Source organism: Eretmochelys imbricata, chromosome 1, assembly GCF_965152235.1.
Source record: "Eretmochelys imbricata isolate rEreImb1 chromosome 1, rEreImb1.hap1, whole genome shotgun sequence".
Lineage (NCBI taxonomy): Eukaryota > Metazoa > Chordata > Testudines > Cheloniidae > Eretmochelys > Eretmochelys imbricata.
This window is the reverse complement of record NC_135572.1, coordinates 248,507,368-248,520,373: the sequence shown is the minus strand read 5'-3', so window position 1 is coordinate 248,520,373 and position 13,006 is coordinate 248,507,368. Positions and strand designations below refer to the sequence as shown.

Genomic DNA, 13,006 nt, shown 5'->3' with positions numbered 1-13,006 from the left:
TGGGTCAGAACTGTTTTGAAGCAACCACACCCAGGACACCTGGCTGACATGGTTGCACCAGTACATTCTGGGACTCCTGAAACACCTATCTCCTAGCACCAAGCACTGTCACTATAAACCTTTGGGGTAAATTCCAAATGTGAGGCACTCCACTGTACTAGGGCACAGCTGTTGTGTACAGATGCAAGGCATCTTACAGACACTGGGAACTTACGGCAGTCCAGACAGTGGTCTATTGCAATGCTTTTCCTCCTAGTGCAGACCGAGCCTCTGGAAAGCCAGCGAAGGGAAGAAAAATTGCAGCCTCTCCTCTCTCATTATTTTTCTTTACACTGAAATCATCCAGTGTGAGTGCACATTGAAATGAGATCCCCATGTCACCTATTCATGGCACATGCAATAATGAATGAATAGTTATGTTAATGGTATATTAGAATGTGCCTCTTGTTTCTGTGTGGGTGCTTTTCCAGTGATATAGCACAAACAGGAGGAGCAGAAGCAAATATTGGAAACCAGCAGGAAACATCTTGTAGGAAGGGGGCAGGCTTGAGTGCTCATAATCACTAAGATGCAAGGAATTACAGCTGATAAGAGTGTTTTGGGGGCTACATGGCTAAGTTGACAAGACTTCTGCTTTCTGCTAGGTGTTTGGTAAAATTGCTCTGAATGATACCACGGATATCAACCGCAACAACAACTTTCAGACGTTCCCTCAAGCAGTGCTGCTACTCTTCAGGTGCGTGTCTCGGAGCTTTGGACTAGGTGCGTCTGTGAGGGTGCATCTGGACATGTCTTCTCCATTTTTACCATATCTTGATCATGAGTTGATTAGAAATACAATGTCCCAAATCCAGAACCTAGGATTTGCTATTTTGGGGAAGACCATTGGTCCGCCTGGCCTGATCTCGTACCTCCAGCAATGGCCAATACTTGACATATCAGAGTAAGGCAATACCCCCACCCACAAATTCATATATCCAGTTGTTCAGTGGACTACGTGTGGGGGAGGGGAATTATTTCTTTCTCCCTGAGGTGACCAGTTACACACTGAAGCATCAAATCTGATCACCCCAGCTGAGACACTCCCTTTTGGAGTATGTACTCAGGATGCCAAACACCAGTCAGGGCACTGTTCCTTGCTCAGTTTGACACATCATCCCTCCCCTAACTGGTGTTTGGCACCCAGCTCCGACTATCTGTGTCAGGCAGGGCAGCGAGTGCTGAGGACTGGACGTACTGAAGGAAAGAGTTTGCAGGGGTACAGCACTCTTACATTGCTTGCGGGTTTACAGGGAATGAGGACAAGGGAAATGGGCAGCTCAGGAGAGGACAGGGAAGAAAAGGATGAGGGAATGCAAAATGGGAGAAGCAAAATGCTGATCTCCTTCCAGCCCTGTACACTCTCTTTCCAGCCCCACAAAAATCTCCTCAAGCATCTGGTCAGAACATGGCAGCCCCGTATCCAGAGTATACAAAAGCAGGTGCTCCAGTAATGGATAACATTATGATAGCAACAAAGGTAGAAGGAGAGGGACATGCCAGTTCATGTTAAACCTGTCCCATCACCCATTATACGTAGGCCATGACTTCAATGAGAGCAGGAGAAGGCTCTTCATGTGCTAACTGCTGCTTCCCTTTTGAAGTGGTCGCTGTTGACTTCACTTCCCCATTCTCAAGTATCCCTTTATCCCCAGGTGTGCCACTGGTGAAGGCTGGCAGGACATCATGCTTGCGTGTCTGCCAGACAAGAAGTGCGATCCCGAGTCAGAGCCAACCAACTCTACTGAAGGCGACCATTCCTGTGGGAGCAGCTTTTCCATCTTTTATTTCATCAGCTTCTACATGCTCTGTGCCTTTTTGGTGAGTCGGCATTGGCAGCACAAATGGTACTGGCCTGTGACTGCCCAGTAACCCCTGACTTCCCTGGGCACTGACACTGTGTAGCAGAAAAGTGAACTCATACATGGAAAATCTGATACACATTATCCACAATGGCCTCACATGACAGTGATAATTGATCCCCACAGTTCATGCTCAGGCGCCTCCCTCTAGAGCAAGCTCAATAGCCAGTCACAACATAAACAAGGATACCCCCCATCAGAAGAACACATTAGTGGCCTGAGGTCTGAAGTGAGGCCACCAGTGCCTCACTCCCACCTTCCCTCCTACCTTCAATCTGTTTTTTATCCACTGTTGCTATTACTGTGAAAACGGCATATCCCACTGGCATCTGTTCCGTCCTGGCAGTACAGTTCTCCTGCTATTACGCAGTACTGCAGCACACACTGTGCAGCTGGCCATTAGAGCTCCAAACACCCTCCTAGGATGTCTACAATATTTTTAAACCATTTGGCTCTATGCCAGTAAATGACTCCAACTCTGCCCCCAAGGGGAAAAAAAACCAGGCCCCTCCCAGGAAAAAGCCTATATAAATAGGTAGGCCTTGCAGCATACCCAAAAGCTCAGCAAACATGGGCTTCATCAATCAGTTGTGGGGGGCAAGATTTGAGGGGTCCTTGCTGAGAACATCTTGCCTCCAACACCTTCCCATTTAAATCAAGAGCCTCTGCTTATCTCACTTGACATGGTGTCACTCATGAGAAGAGAGACAGTCAAACCACACAGGACCGTATAATTCAAAATCCAGCCTTTGGACGCAAACTGGAAGCCAAGGAAAGTCTGATGTTACATGCCTCCTCCTTCACATCACCTCTGTCTTTGCAGATTATCAATCTTTTTGTAGCTGTTATTATGGATAACTTTGACTACTTGACGCGGGACTGGTCCATTCTGGGGCCACATCACCTTGACGAGTTTAAAAGGATCTGGGCAGAGTATGACCCTGAAGCCAAGTAAGTGACCGGACCTGAACTTTAGAAAATGCTAACTTCTGATGCACGGTCTCTATTCTCTGAAAAGTCTGGCATCCCAGACCCAATGCAATAGGGTGGCACCTTCTCATGGCAGGAAGCAAATCCGGCAAGAATACAGTATATGTATATCTCTGTGAAAACTCAAAAAGGGAAGCAGAAGCTGAAACCTCCCCCATCTCTCCACATGTGAATCAGATACAGAAGCAGCTCTTCCAGGATATGTGAGCAGTAGAAAGTCTAGTAAATGGTCTGCATTTTTTTCCCAGCTGCACGTAATTTTAAATTGTGCACAGCTTGGAAAAATATAGGCCATTTATCAGATTAATAAACAGGCCAGTGGGGGATGTGCATTAAGAAGGAGGCTTGTTGAGTGGATTGGTACACTGGATCACTTGCTGTAGTACTGGCCTGAGACCTGGCCAGTCTGACCCTTCTTGGGTAGCCATAGAAACAGGTCTTTGAGCCCTTATAAGACCTGGATTCTGTAACTTTTATGCCTTCTGCTCTGCATCCCATATTTAGCTCACACCAAAGCTGCAGCGTTCATTCTTTGTGTTTCCATGTGTCATTCCAGCCAGCCGCTATGTGGTTGTGCCCACCACAGCCTGCATCACTGCAAATATGCATTGCATGTGGAGGGCCAAATTCTCCCCTCTGTTCCACCCCTGCAACTCCACTGACGTTAATAAGTTTGCACAAGTGCAACTGACAGGAGAATTTGACCCACAGGCACCAATATGGCTCAGTCGGAAACACTCTTGGGCCTGATGCTCATTTACACAAGACCTCTTTAAGCCACTCTGACATTGTAAAGCGGCCTTAACGTGGGTGTAAATTACTTGGCTCTGGCAAAGAGATCATGAGTTCAAGACTCATTGGATTCATAGCTAATTCTGGCTGTGCAGCATTTGGGGCTGTGTCACATTGTTGGAAGTGACATTTAAACAGAGGTCCCTTTTGGCCATCGCTGGTGGCTGTCCAGAGCAATTTTCGATAAAGATAAGGGATAACCTCCGTGCTGAAATAAACATTCCACTTGTTAATAAAACAGGCCTAATATCCAAGGCATGTTGACATGGGAAGTTATTTCAGAATAGCCATTCCTGAGGCGCTATCCCTGACTAACCCCATGTGTGGATGGTTTTATTCCTGAATAAGAATGCTTTATTCCAAATTAGCTTAATCCACTTGGTTTAAGATAATTCAGAATAAGGCACTCTTATTTCCAGAATAAGAGCATCCACACATGGAGTTAATCGGGAATAGTTAACCTATTTGAAATTCACATCCTTCTTTATTCCAGATTAATTCTCATGTGTAAACAACCCCAGGATGTTTGTAAACAGGGTTAGCCATAAGGTTGCTGGAGTCATATGACAAATATCACCTGTAACGATCCACCTGTGAATGGTCTCTTTTTCTCAATCCTATTAGTATGTCCATGCCACCCCCGCCTGCCTGAGATTCCAACTCTGGTTGTGGCAACTCCCATCCCTTCCCCGTTTGAGTTTTTCACTTTTGGTGACCCATTTACAAAGTTTGGAAAGCCAAATTGCAGCTTTCAAAATGGGTGTATGGAGGCATTAAGGGACTGGATTCTTTGCATTGCCCGCTGGCCGCAGAGACAGATAGGAGCATAAACAAGAATTGACGGGGTGGTGGATCAGGGTTGTGTCTGAAACAGAGCACAAGGAAAAGAGAAACCTCGTGCATGGGTCACAAGGCCAGCCCTGTCTGCAATGCTGTTTACTAAGGCCTATGTTTTCAAAGGTGACCACTGATTTTGGCTGATTCAATATTTTGGGTGCCCACAGTGTCAGGTTGGGCACATAGAAACTGGGGCACTGAAATCCATGGCCAATTTTGCAATATTGGCCTAAGTGTATAATGATTGTTGTGTTTTCTTACACAGTCAAACTAGTAGGAGCTAACTCATGGCTGTGCAAGCCTGGAGAGATACACTTAGTATGAGAGGCACCGTATAAAGCCACCTGCTATGTCACGTTAACACAGAATGGTTCTGGCAATCTTGGGATGGAGACCTCCTATATATGTTTCTAACAGCATCTGCTCTCAGGCCCTCTCCAGATGGATTGGCAGGCCCTTATATCATTGATATTGTATTTTCTTCCCCAGGGGACGGATCAAACACCTGGACGTGGTGACGCTGCTCCGGCGGATTCAGCCTCCGCTGGGCTTTGGGAAGCTCTGTCCTCATCGAGTGGCTTGCAAAGTAAGACAGTGCAGTTGGGGGGAGGTTGGAGGAGGGAAGAACATCTCAGAGGAAGCACAGATGTAACAAATTACAGCTTCATTTACTGATAATCTAGAGCGTAGGTTCTCGCGAATTATCTGGTAAACACTGCTTGCTGCTGTCTTAGCTTCTAGTCAGGCCATTTGTTAGCCTACATTATAGACTCCTTGCTAGAGTTTGCAGAATCCCTGGCACAGGAATGATCAGGTATACATAGTGGTAGATGCTAGAGACATATTATCTGGGGAAACAGAGTCATGTAGGCTATAAAGACCCATCTGAGGAAGTCTGCTGCCCCCTAATGGGGAAGCCAGGAATAGTATGTGTTTACTCCGATAACCCAGTATTCTGTAATCCTATCTCCTGCCTGTTTCAGATGGGAGTAACCTCCCCCAGGGCTCTTCTGCTGAGAGATGGCAGGCAGTTTCTAGTTGAATTCAGTGCCCTGGTGGGAATCCATTAGCCATATCACTAATAAGGCTCTTGGATAACTGTAGTCCTCAAATATCAATGATGTATGCATGCAGTAGAGACAGATAAATAGATACACTATATATGGTCTCTGAAGGATAGACAGAAATAACAGGGGAGGGGAAATAGCTTTTAGATTTTTCCTTGTACCTAATAATGCACCTGGGATGAGTTATCATTCCTTAAATAATGTCTACAGACTAAACAGCAGTATTACCTACATATTGAAATAAGAGGAGATGGGAGAGGAGGAGAATCTTTGTGTGAAAATTTCCTCCTCAGTTCCTTAGTTAAAAGCTTCCAGTCATCAGAAAGGATTTTCCCTTGTGACAGATCTGTTTCTAGCCTTAGTGTTTCCTTTCTCATCTATGGACAGATTTGTCCTTCTTCAGAGTCTTATAAAGTTGACATGTTCCTCTTGTAGCTGGTTATTATCAGTCTTAGAATATAACAAAGCTTTGGGCAGAAATACATTACTTTTCGTGGCTGCAACCAGATCACTTCAGCCTGTTATTTTACCAGATCTTTCTTGCTAAGCAGGGTCTGGTTGAATCACTGAAACCCAGTAACTGCAGAAAGTGGAGCTGGGGAGTCAGCAGCTGGCATTTTTCCCTCCAAGTCAGCACTGAACCATGCCCAGTGTGGAGGTGTTGGGGGCAAAGTGTTTGTGAAAGTCCCACCTTTAGGATAAAATGTAAAATCAAGGCTTTTGTGTCATTATAGATCATCTGGCACAAGGGGAAGGATGTTAATTAGAGTTTATCATCCACATTCTGATTTAGACAGCTATAGTCTGCCTCACTAAAATTCTCCATGCAGTTGCAGTAGGATATGGTATTAACTTCATGTCCTAAAAGGTGGTGGAGAGTTTCTGTGATCTATTAAACAGCTCTGCACCAGAGGTAGCTACATTTCAGTGGTGGGCAAAGTGATTCCTTATAGATTGCAAAGCACTTCACAGTCATTAGGAATTAAAGATGCCATATAAATGTAAAATGTTGCTTTTACTGTAATAAATACCAGTCTGCGTAGATGCATTGTGGGTACATGCCCACTTGCTTCTGGGGAAAGTGGAGAGATGAAGTATGTCCTGGCCTAGAAAGGGTTATCCACATTAAGGTACTATAGTATATGCCTCTGGGCAAACACATTCTACTGTTATGATGATATGAAGCATCCTTTCCTATCTGGGTAACCAAGCACATGGACTGTGCCCGCATTGGTGGGAGGGGTGATAAGTCAGGAGGGTGGTGTGGGGGCATGAGAAAAAACGTGTTGCTGAGTAGTGTGTGTTGACTGCATGATTGTTCTGTTTCTTCTCCCTACCCCTTAGCGCCTAGTCTCTATGAATATGCCACTGAACAGTGATGGGACTGTCATGTTTAATGCCACCCTCTTTGCGTTGGTCAGAACAGCACTGAGGATCAAAACTGAAGGTAACCTGTTCAGGCTGCACCTCCTAATCTCAAAAAATGTGTACGACGCATGTGGTTTTATTTCATGCATGTGACTGGGAGTGTAGATGGATGACACCTATGCTGAAATTTACTAGGTCTGAAAATGACATATGGAGATCACATGCATAAAATGATTCCAGCTATTCACTTTGAGTGTTTGGCATGGGAAGCAAATGTAAATGTGTAGAAAGGAATAACACCTCAGAGTGACAGTACAATGTTTCTAGCTAAGCGTCATCCAGGCAACTGGTACCTTTGTAGTATCATTTCTGATTATTAGTAATTTTCCTAGAATTCCCTCTTAGATGATCTTGCAACTAAAGCTGCAGCCCTACTGAATGCTCAGATAACAGTCAGGAAAAGAGGGGGAAATGTGGCATATGTGCCAAAGCTGTAAATCTGCACCTTCAGAGGGCAGCAAATAGGCTCTGGGGTAGCAGCCTAAAATTACTGACCACTCTAGGATCGAGAAAAGATGCTGCCAAAGAACAATCACTGGCCAGTCCAGAGGGCTAGATCCTTAGCCCCCACTCTGTCACCTTTGCAGGAGGAGAACTGCCATAAAGGACAGCTGAGGAGATCCCTTGTGTAAGGGAGTCCAAACGTAGCATGGAGTTGGTCTGGCCATATAAGCACCACCCAGTACTGGCCTCCCTAGCTGTCGGAGGTAATAGAGGACATGGCTGAGAGTGCCTTGCAATCCTGGGCCAATAGAACTGTAACCTATCCTGTTCTAAATTACGCTGGGGGCTGAGTCAGCCCCTTCTTACCCTCAGGCTCAGGGGATCAGCTACAAAGGTGGCTTTAAGTCCTTGGAGCCTGTGCTAAGACAGCTTGACCAAGGATCTTGGCCATAAACAGAGGCATTTCTCAGGTAAAAACCAACCTTCGGGTCCCCTAATCCATCTCCCATTTTAGAGCACATAGAACCAAAAACAGGATTTGACGTTCACATCTGTCCTAGCCTCAAACTCTTTTGTGCTTCCTCCTTGTACTGTTTCGTTCTGCGGACTGTTCTATGGGTTAATCATCTCCTGGGGAAAAATGCTACTTTGCTTCCTTAAGCTTGGTCTACACTACAATGTCAGGTTAACTGGCAAATAAGTCACTTGCATTGACCTAGTTGTGCACGTGTCTACACTTACATTTGTCTCCCACCAATGTACGTGCCCCATTCCAGCGTTGCAGTAACATCCCCTCCCAGAACAGCTTTGCGCCAGGGTCTATGTACTGAGGTTGGCAAAGTGTGAGTGTAGACACTGCATTACTTATGTTGACCCTACCAGTCCTTCAGCAGCTGTCCCACAGTGCCCGACACGAACCACTCAGGTCACAATTGTGAACACCACTGCCCAGGGGTCAGTGGAGACCAGAAGGCAACCCTACCTTTAAAGCACTATGAATTTTTGAAATGTCTTCTCCTGGCTGTCCAGCTTGGCGAGCACACCTAGCAGCTCTCTATTGTTGCGTGCAACTGTCCAGCTGCCCATGCCAGCTACCCACTCCAGATGTGCTCCAGCTTGGCGTAGACAGGAGATATTGGATCTCCTGGTTTTATGGGGAGAAGAGGCTGTGCAAGCACAGATATGGACCAGCTGTAGAAATGTGGACATCTTTGAGCAGATTACACAGGGGACACAGGAGAAGGGGTATGCAGGGATCAGTGGCAGTGCTGCATGAAAGTGAAGGAACGGCATCAAGAATATCAGAATGTCAATCTGCTGCTGAGCTGCGGACCTACTGCTTTTACAAAGAGCTGCATGCCTTACTTGAGAGAGAGCCTACCTCCACCCCACAGACCACTGTAGAGACCTCCAAGGAGCTTAAGTCACCAGCACCTTGCATGAACAGCAAGGAGGAGGAGGAGAAGGAAGAGGAACATTTGACCGGGGGTCCTGCTATGCCGTGAGCCAGGACCTGTTTTTGTCTCCACCGCAGTCCAGTCAGTCCCAGCAGTCAGGCACAGGCGAGCCCATGCAGGGGAAGAAAGCTCGGGTAAGTGTGTAATTGTATTTCCCATTGAAATGATGTACTGATGGGGCCCCCAATCCAACAGGATGTAGCTATCAACTTTTCATTAATTGACTTGTGCTAGAACAGGTAGCGGTACATGAAAGAGAGAGAGCATTTTTATCTACTTTTCATTCCCCTGGAGAGTTAGGCAGGCAGAGCATGTGGAGCGGTTTGTTTGGGAACACAGAGGTGTCCCTTGAATCCTCCTGAGAAATCTCAATGGAATTTTCCTGGCAGTATCTGCAATCCCCTGCCAAAGGTTTCTAGGGATGGCAGTTTTATTTCTTCCTCTGCCATAGGACGCTTTCCCACACCAGTCAGCGATAACTTAGGCTGGCACCATTGCAGTACATAGGCTAGGAGCATATGGGCCAAAGCGACTTCAGGATGCCAGCAACAGCTGTGCTCTCTGTGCCCTTGATACCCTCAGGAGGGAGATATCACCTAAAATCACCACTGCCTGTAGACAGTGGTGCCAGTATTCAGTGCCATAGCCCTATACTCATAGTTTCATGCAGCCAAGAAATTCCCTTTTCACTTCTGTCACCCAGGCAGGCCACTCTCAGCGTGACTGGTGCTTTGAGTGGCACGGTGCACAAGCACTTCGAAGCGGAAGTGACAGTAAGCATGTCTTGTTTAAATCTTATGGGGAGCCAGGGAAGGGAGTTCTGAATCTTCACTTTCCATTGTGACTGTACTGACAGCGGTAACTCCATGATTTGTTGCAGCTGCTGCCATTGCAGCCCTGAGGGGGCTCCCCCGACACACACCTGGCATGCCTGAGCCAGATAAGGAGGAGAAAGAAGAGGACTCAGGATGACAAGTGCAGTGAGATCCTGCAAGTCAATGTTGCATCAGACTGTGAGCACAGAGCCTGAAGGGTGAATGTTGCAGAGACCCTGGAGAAGGAAAGAGCAGACAGGAGAAAGGCCCAGGACTCCCAGCAGGAAGTGGAGAGGGAGATGCACCAGACATAGTGAGGCTTCTCCAGTAGCAAACACAGATGCTGAAGACTCTCTTGTGGACCTACAGGTTCAACAATCCTGGGGTACCTCCCTTTGCAGTTCCTGGGTAACTCCAAGCAACATCTCCCTACAGCTCCCTCAATATTCCCTGCAGCATCAAGGCCCGCATCCCTACCCCTACCACTCCACTGTGAGGGACATTAAAGACAACCACAGCTTCACCTATGCTGAGCTGTGAAAGCCACGGTTGCTGTATGTGTAGGTAAAATGAACATCCCTTGTTAAGTTCTATTCCAGTCATGTATTCATTTTTTAATATATTTGCTTTTAAATTGCACAGATTTCTCTTTGCACAGCTTTTGTTACTGAATAAAATTCTATTATTTGGAAAATAATTCATCTTTACTAGTTCACAACATACGATGCAAAGTCCATAGCAGTTCTGAAACCACTACTTCTTCTTCAAGAGCTGTCCCTGTGGGTGCTCCACTCCAGGTGTTGGTGCGCCTTTGCGCCTTCGCTTGGAAATTTTTACACCAGTACTCACACGTGCACTGCCTGCCTCATGCGCTGAATGTGCCTCAATAACACGCACACACGGCCCGGGCTCCTCAGTTCCTTTTCTATCATCCCCAGCCTGAGACGAAGCTCAGCAATCTCGCTCAATTAGTTCTTGCTTTAGATAGATTATTAGTTGTTTATACAGTTTATGTAGTCTTTTCTAGTCAAATAAGTTTCATTTCCCCCTTCTCTTAAAAAAAAAATTTCCTTCCCATTCTTTTTCTGTCAGCGAGACAGTTTATACTATGCCTGGCTTGCCAGGTTTTAAGAGATGCACGACGTGCAGAGAAGCCATCACTATCTCTGATGGCAATTCTCAATGTGTTCGCTGTTTGGGAGAATCCCACGTCCCGCAAAAATGTGTCCACTGCAATAAACTGAAGGGTAGGGCACAAAAGGACAGAGACTCAAGTTAATCCTAATGGAGAAGTCCCACAGACCTGCCTCTGACCCAGGTCAGGAGTCCTACTTGAGACAGAGCCCTCCTAAGTCCACGAAGGAGAAGAAAAAAACAGAAAAACAGCCAGCTTCATCACCTCACAGAGACCAGCCAGCATCCAAATGGTCTCCGAACAGGTCTGTCTCGTCGGTGCCGACCGCTCTGTGGCTCAACACATACAACGCTCTGGGCACTTCCGGCACTGTCTGTACCCCAGCTGCTGCCGGTACACACCACTCCGGTGCCAAGGCAACAGGGCTTAAAGTTTCCTGCCTGTTCTAATACAGCACCACACAATACCGCAAAGGACTCAGTGCCTACTCAGCTGAGCATGCCTGTGATGCGCACAAGTATGGTTGCTGTCCCGGCACCGACATCTCAGCCACTTATGACTATGCATACAGTGCTGCAACAATCGGCACCGGCCGACCCTTTGGCACCCCCGCCACACTCAGCGCTATATATTCTGGATCCTTCTACCATGGCACCACAATTTATTCATTCCAGCGATTTGCTAATCTCACCAACTCCACATTCTCCATTACTTGGTACCGATCTCTCACCGGGACCGTCAGCACAGCACCGACAGCTATCCCCTATTCCCTCTCACTTTTCTAGTAATGGGGACGACAAAGTGGAGGGAGTTTTTTCACCATACCATTCCTCCCCCCTTCACACCCCGACTAGCATGGGACCAAGAAGACCCAGGGACTTACCACCCTGGTATGGACACTGGTGGATGGGAGCACCCATGCCCTTCCCCTGACAATGGCATTACTGGAACCCATGGGGGTCCTACAGCAGGCATCACGGTAGCCGATATAGCCCACGCAGAGGTGACATTAGATCTCCTTCTATACCCATCCACAGTTCTGCGACAGACAGACAGGAGCTTCCTGCAACGGTGCATGCAGATGAGGAGGCCCTGAACCCTCCCAAAATAATAATAATTAATCCACCTCATCGGAAGAGGCTATTATGCCCCCACCCCCAACAACAGCAGATGATTTTACTCATTTTCAGGACCTCTTCAAAAGAGTGGCCAATGAGCTCAAGATCACTCTGGAGGAGGTGTCGGAAACTCAGCATGAGCTGACCGACATATTACAACCTTTGATCTCCTCCAAGATCACTCTACCCATTAATGGAGCCATTATGGACCCTGCCAAGAATATCTGGCAAACCCCAGCCACCATATCCCCTACCTGCAAAAGGGCAGACCGGAAATACTATATCCGCTTCAGGGGCTCAGAATTCCTTTTCACGCATCCAGCAACAAATTCACTGTTAGTAGAATCAGCTAACCAATTGAACAAACAGCAGCATTTCCAGTCCACTCCCTCTGACAGGGACAGCAAAAGAATCGACCTACTCGGCCACAAAGTTTATGCATCATCCACACTACAATTTAGAGTGGCAAACTACGTGGCCCTACTGGCCAAATATGATCACAGAAATTACGGGAAACTCATGGACTTTATTAATGACATCCCAGAGGACAAGAGACAACAATTCAAAGCAATAGTCTCTAAAGGGCAGATTATTTCCCACACGGCATTGCAGGCTGCCCTCGATGCTGCAGACACAGCTGCCAGGTCCACCACGATGGTCATAATGATGCATCGAGCTTCATGGTTTACCTCTTCTTCTTTCCCACGTGAGATTCAAAACACCATGGAGGATCTTCCCTTTGATAGCGAGAAGTTATTTGCAGCAAAAACCAATGAGGTGCTGCACACAATGAAGGATTCCAGAGCGATGCTTGGATCCCTAGGCACCAACACCTAGAAGAAGACAATACAGGTATCAGCCTTACCAACGCCCACGATACCCGGCCTACACACAACAACAGAGGTCATACGACCACCAGCAGCAACACTGCCAGAGACCCAGGCATCAGCGACGACGCCCCACCACATCAGCACCATTGCAAACCCCTCCATCTCATAAGCAGATTTGAAGCCTTAGCTGAG

At 46.9% G+C, this 13,006-nt stretch overlaps 1 protein-coding gene across 2 annotated transcripts in view; it reads left to right on the top strand.

Moving 5' to 3' along the window:
* The window catches only part of CACNA1C (calcium voltage-gated channel subunit alpha1 C), a 709,385-nt gene that overhangs the window by 675,683 nt on the left and 20,696 nt on the right, over positions 1-13,006 (top strand). For both annotated transcript variants that reach the window (XM_077827237.1, XM_077827230.1), the window contains exons 34-38: positions 645-736; positions 1,695-1,860; positions 2,725-2,852; positions 5,010-5,106; positions 6,932-7,034. In XM_077827237.1, the coding sequence (XP_077683363.1) occupies positions 645-736; positions 1,695-1,860; positions 2,725-2,852; positions 5,010-5,106; positions 6,932-7,034 (586 nt within the window). The remainder of the gene's footprint in view (positions 1-644; positions 737-1,694; positions 1,861-2,724; positions 2,853-5,009; positions 5,107-6,931; positions 7,035-13,006) is intronic.